This window comes from Gavialis gangeticus, unplaced genomic scaffold (assembly GCF_001723915.1).
Source record: "Gavialis gangeticus isolate Ggan-Ray unplaced genomic scaffold, GavGan_comp1, whole genome shotgun sequence".
Classification (NCBI taxonomy): domain Eukaryota; kingdom Metazoa; phylum Chordata; order Crocodylia; family Gavialidae; genus Gavialis; species Gavialis gangeticus.
In genome coordinates, this window is record NW_017728983.1 from 516,962 (window position 1) to 522,863 (window position 5,902).

At 44.5% G+C, this 5,902-nt stretch overlaps 1 protein-coding gene across 1 annotated transcript in view; it reads left to right on the forward strand.

Moving 5' to 3' along the window:
• The window catches only part of PTTG1IP (pituitary tumor-transforming 1 interacting protein), a gene marked incomplete at its 5' end in the record, with an annotated part of 21,906 nt that overhangs the window by 8,731 nt on the left and 7,273 nt on the right, over positions 1-5,902 (forward strand). Inside the window, 4 exons of the mRNA XM_019512475.1 lie at positions 1,248-1,356; positions 3,955-4,057; positions 4,189-4,254; positions 5,056-5,102. Of these exons, the coding sequence (XP_019368020.1) occupies positions 1,248-1,356; positions 3,955-4,057; positions 4,189-4,254; positions 5,056-5,102 (325 nt within the window). The remainder of the gene's footprint in view (positions 1-1,247; positions 1,357-3,954; positions 4,058-4,188; positions 4,255-5,055; positions 5,103-5,902) is intronic.

A 5,902-nucleotide genomic window follows, 5' to 3' on the forward strand; every position in this document is an offset into this window, starting at 1 on the left:
TTTCTTTCTTTGGAGACTTGTTATATTTGCCCTGTAACTTGCCTTGTAAGGGGCAGTATGTAATCCTGGGACTTTAGCATTTTAAAAGTCTCCTCTTTAAAAAGGTAAATTTGGGTATCTTAGTTATGTTTCCACACTGGCAGTGACATCCCAACCCGCTTCTGTTTCAGGACCGTGTCGGGAACATCTGAGGCATCTCTGCCCATATCAAACTAGCACTAGGGAATTTGGAAGGGTACTGCATGTGCAGACATGACCTTCTCAGTGGGTCAGTAGTGAGCTTCTCTGTTTTGACTCGGTCTTTCGCTAGTAATTGAACGGCTTGCTCCCGAGATGAAGCGTTGTAATCCATAAAGCCTCATCCTATCAAATGTTGACTAGAATGACTTGCCTCCAGACTTGTGGGGAAAATGCTTGTTAATGTCCTTATCTTATCTGGTATGAAAACATTCTGTTTTCAAGCTTTTCTTGTGGGGAGGCAGGGGACAGACACAGCTACAGTTGATAGCTCAAACTAACTCTGCAATCATCGTGACTGAATCGGTTTACAAAGTTGGTTTTTTGTTGTTTTTTTTTTTTCCTCAAGTTATTCAGTAGTCTTCATAGAGTAGGTATGTTCATGGAGGCTTCTTTTAACATTTGTTTTCGCATTCCTTTGCTTGCTGATATGTTTGCCTTAGATGAGCCACCCTTTCTTATCAAAAGCAGAATTTCCTTGAACACTTTGGCAGAGGCCAAGGTGCTTGTATTTTATTACTTGCAAATTTCTTTTAAACTGTTCTGGAGCTTTCCTCATGCACTGCAAGCCTACTCTATGTTCTCAACACCATTAGCATACCAGAGCTTGTCTATACATGGCAGCATCCCATAAAATAGTTGGAATATAAAGCTGATGAAAGCAGCAGCAGCAGTGTTTTGTTTGTGTGTGGGTTTTTTTTAGAGGCCCCTTGCCTGTTTAGTTAAGTGCAGTTGGAGGACTTGTCTACACCTGAGTTGATTCAGATTTTAGTCATAGGGAAGCTGGGCTGGAACAGACTGCCAGCAGTCATCTAGTCCAAGTCCCCTACCAGAGATGGGATCTGTCCTGTCCAGCCTGTTTAAAGTAAAACTCAAGTTGAATTGGACATCTAAGATAAGTAATGAATGAATAGATGTATTATTGCAGTTATCTGTTGTTTTTTTTTTTCCCTTCTCTAGTCCCAGTTTTATATTGCAACACTTACATGCTTCCTTCTTACTACTTGCAGTGTCTCTGGTGCACCAGCAGCAAGAAATGTGTGGAGTATCCTGTCAGAAGCATTCTCCCTCCCAGCAGTCTCTGTGAGCTGCGTTCTGCCCGATGGGGAGTCTGCTGGGGTAAGTGGGTTTTACTTAAGTAACATGTGAAACGTACTGTAGTTAAACCTGATGATACCCTATCAGCTCAGCATGGCCCCTGTCGCTTGTACCACTGCCTGTAAAAGGAGAGACTTTTTTTCCTTTTTCCCAGTGTCTAAAATTCTGGCCCTCTGTCTTAAATGATCCTAGATTGGGATTTTTCAAACTCCTCCAAGTGTGGGCAAATCTTCTGAACCACTTTCCTTCCTGTTGGCTGGAAGTGACTTGTGGGTTGTTGCCTGCTTAGAATGTGAAACACTGAATATTACCATTGAACTCAAATGTGGCTTAGCAATTGGAAAATCTGCAGGACCTATGCAGGCATTTGGGATTGGTACAAGCTCTAGGGACTGCTCTTTCTCCTCTTTATGGACTGTAACTGTAGAAGGGAACCCTTCAATAAAGAGCCAAGCTCATTCTACAGGAAGATATCCAGTCTCAGTAAAAGATAGCCTAGTTAAACCAGAAATAAGCAAGGTGCAGGGAGTATAATGTGGAAAGCCTTCAGTCTGTGCTATACAGGAGGCCCCTTCTGGCTTTAGGACTATGAATATTACTTCCGTGAGTAAGGCAAATGGCTGTTACCTTTGTGTTGCACAAACAGCCCAAACCTGGCTGATTTTTAAAAGTTGCTTTTTCCACCAGAAAGCTTAGGGAGTTGGAAAGTGAGGTTCTTGAGCCTTAAATTGGGTATTGCATCAGCTAATTTAAGGATCAATAAATGCCTTCTGTGAAAGTGAGGTGGGTGTGCCAAGATTTGGGGTGAGGTAGGCACACTAGAAGGGAGGGACAGGATACAGCTGGACCTGGACAGGTTACAGGGGTGGGCAAATGAGAATAGGATGGGATTCAATACTGACAAGTGCAGGGTGCTGCACTTGGGTAGTAAGAACCAGCAGCACATCTATAGGCTGGGGAGCTCTCTTCTCAAAAGCATGGTGGCAGAAAGATCTTGGAATCATTATCGATTCCAAGATGAACAGGGACCGCTGATGTGAGGACATGATCAGTAGGGCTAACTGCACCTTATCGTGCATCTACAGATGCATCTTGAGCAGGTCCAGTGAAGTGATCCTCCCCTTCTATGCTACACTGGTCAGGTCACAGTTGGAGTACTGTGTCCAGTTCTGGGCGCCGCACTTCAGGAGGGATGTGGACAGCATTGAGAGGGTCCAGAGGAGGGCAACTCGCGTGATCTGGGAAGAGCAGGGCAGACCCTATGAAGAGAGGCTCTAGGACCTTGACCTGTTCAGCCTTTACAAGAGAAGGCTGAGAGGAGACCTGGTGGCCATTTATAAACTTACAAGGAGGGACCAGTGGGGAACATGAGAAACACTGTTCCCCCAAGCGCCTCCCGGGGTAACAAAGAATAACGGCCATAAGTTGTTAGAGTAGGTTCAAACTAGACATTAGAAGGTATACTTCAGTCAGGGCAGCTAGGATCTGGAACCAACTTCCAAGGGGAGTAGTACTGGCTCCTACTTTGGGGGTCTTTAAGAGGAGGCTTGATGATTACCAAGCTGGAGACATTTGAGCCCAGTTTTCTCTCCTGTCCAGGACAGGGTGTCGGACTAGAAGATCCGCAAGGTCCTTCCAACCCTACATCTATGAATCTATGAAATAGCAGGATTAGCATCAATGATGGAGTGGCAAGCAGAGCTGTGTTTTCCACACTCCAGACATGCTGTTGTTGCTATTTAATGATGTGGAGAAGATGCAAGGGAGGGATCTGCAACCCTTTATATTGGGGTATCAAAGATGTAGCCCCTGGGCTAAACCCAGTTTACAGAGCCGTATCTTGTCTTCAGTGTTACCCCTGGGTCTCAGTTGATCCACATGCCACCTGTAGCTCTGGGACATGGAACCAGAAGAGTTGACACCCCTGCTTTATACACAGGAAAAGGGTGTAGATGGGTGGAATGAAGAGAAGAGTGCCCACTTCCACTACAGTTGGGAGAGGATCAAGGGAAATCCAGATAAAGAACCCCAAATAACCTTGTCTGGTAGTGGCTGTGCACAAATGCTTCGGAGCCTGAAAGTTGAACTCTTAACTGGGGACAGACTTCAATTGACTCCTTTCCTCAATGAGTAAACAAATCTTATGTAGGGATGGGGAGGGGAAGAAGACCGGGAATGTGTATGAAGAAACTTGCCTTCAAGTTTGGCTATGGAGAAAGTCTCTACTGATCTAAATCAAGAGCTGGAAACTTACCTACCCCATTGTGTGAAAAATGGACATTTGACTTGTGTGTCTAGTGGCCTGTTGATAGAATGCCGCTTCCCCACAGTCGTCAGACTGCCAGGCAAAGTTTCTTATTCTCTGGTGAGTTCACCACTTATAAAGGGAAATGGCCTATGAATGCTGGCATTTGTTCTAGTCTCCTAACCATTTCTTAAATAAATATAAAGTGCTGTTTTTAAGTATATCTTGGGGTTTACAGCCAAGGGAAAATGTGCGTTGTTGCAAAACTAGGCTACAGTGACACCAGTTTTGTCGGGTGCCTCTCTATTGTTCATTGTGGAATGAATTAATGAACTACAATATACAATAGTTGGTAATATTTCTCTTTCTTTCAGTGAACTTTGAAGCCTTGATCATTGCAATGTCTGTGGTGGGAGGAGCGATTCTTCTTGCCCTGGTCGTTTGCTGTTGCTGCTGTTGCAAGAAAAAAAGCAAAAAGCAAGTATCCTCACAGATTAGTCCCTCCTGTCACTTTTCAGAAGTACAGCTCAAGGTAACCTGAAGCTGCTGCCAAAATCATGGCAGGTGCTAGATGCAGTTAATGGCTAACGATGTCCTATTTCTTTCAGGCCAGACAAGGATGATGAAAAAGCTGCCAGAGAGCGGGAGAAGAGGAGAGTACGGCAAGAGGAGAGGTGAGTAGCCAATGTGAGGACTTGATCATCACTTCTCTCTCTGTACAGGAGAAATGAAGTGCTCCATTTTGCTCGAATTGTAAAGTAGTTGCTGTCTGTTTACCAGTCACTTTGTTCAGGTAGTGGAGACGCTATCAGCCACTGCTGCTTGTAGATCTGGATAGGTGCACACAGAACTTAGTTACTGAATGTTTTGCATTCTGATGGGAATGCAGACATAAGACTGTTTGGAGTCAGTGTAGGGGATACCTTGGCACTGAGAGCTTCTTCAAATGGCTTTCAAGTGTCCAGTGCCAGCAGTGCACATGACCTTGCACTTGCATGCAGCAGTGTCTGCCTGTAGTTGAACTTCATTCTAACTTGTATCATGTTCACAAATCCAGTTTGTTTGGATAGTTTTATGACTATTAATGTTGTGTTTAGAGATGCTGTGATCCAATGGTGATTTGAGCATCTTAATCAAGAAGATGGAGCTGGACTGGGCTCTTGAGTAACTGTCAACCGAGCTAAAATATCAGCCTATTTGGAATTTTGATACTGTTACCTTTTAATCATCTCTTGCATCTGTACCAAAGCTTGCTTTCTTCTGTAGGATTGCTTATGTGTGTTGGGCTGGTGGCATTTGATCCTCTTTCATTTTTCAGTTATTCTGGAGACAAGACCAAGTCTACATGCAGATGGAGTCTTAAGAGAAGACTTTGCTTCTCTGAAGGGAGATTAGGAAGAAGGCAGAACTTTATTTGCTTTTCCTCTTTTTCCCCCACCCCCATAAAAACCTCTTGGTCTGCTCTCTTCCCACAGGAGAGCAGAGATGAAATCTCGACATGATGAAATCCGGAAAAAATATGGTAAAAAGTTGCAAGTGACTTTCAAGTGCATTTCTTTGAATCTATGAGCTATGTTAAATCTTGCTGCCTTTCTGTGTACATGATGTGCCTTAATAGTGAGTGAGGAAAGCTGAAGCACTTATCTTCCACATCCCCCACAACTGAGATATTGTGGGGTGTGGTCTGTAGGGGAACACAGGAATTCCCTGAAAGTTCTGCTTGACCTGCATGCCATGCATGATGAACCAGTTGGGCAATCAGGAGATCGGCTGCCAGGTCTGGTGCCGAGTTAATCCTGCAGGCCCACTGCCAGCTGCTGGGTGGCAGAAGCCTTGCTATCCTCACCAGAGCATAAGGTACCTGCTGGGAAGGGTGGGGGATTTGCCAGGGCAGCTCTGAGCAGAGGGAGTGGATAAATTAGTTGCCAAACTGCCAACAGCTGCTGGACTGCTGCTGCTCATAATAGCACCAGTCCAAATTTGGTGCTAATAGGGGGTCACAGAGCAACAGTGTTCCAGGACAAAATGGTGGGTGTGCTTAATTCACTCTGGGTGGTGCCTCTTCTTTTTTTTTTTTTTAAATGTGGAAGTTGGTAGGATTTGGCAAATGACTTGTGCTTGTCCTGTTTTTAAATTACCTTCTTTGTTACCATTGGAATGCTAAATGGCTTGGTAGGCAGTATTCCTTGCTTTAAAGAGGGAGGGGAAATTAGCCTTGTGGTTTGTCACCTGCTCCTAATCTTAATTCAGAAAGGGAGGAGGGGTGGAGATGGCTCGCTCACCTTTAAATGAGGAAAGGCACTAATTCACAGAGTGCAAACA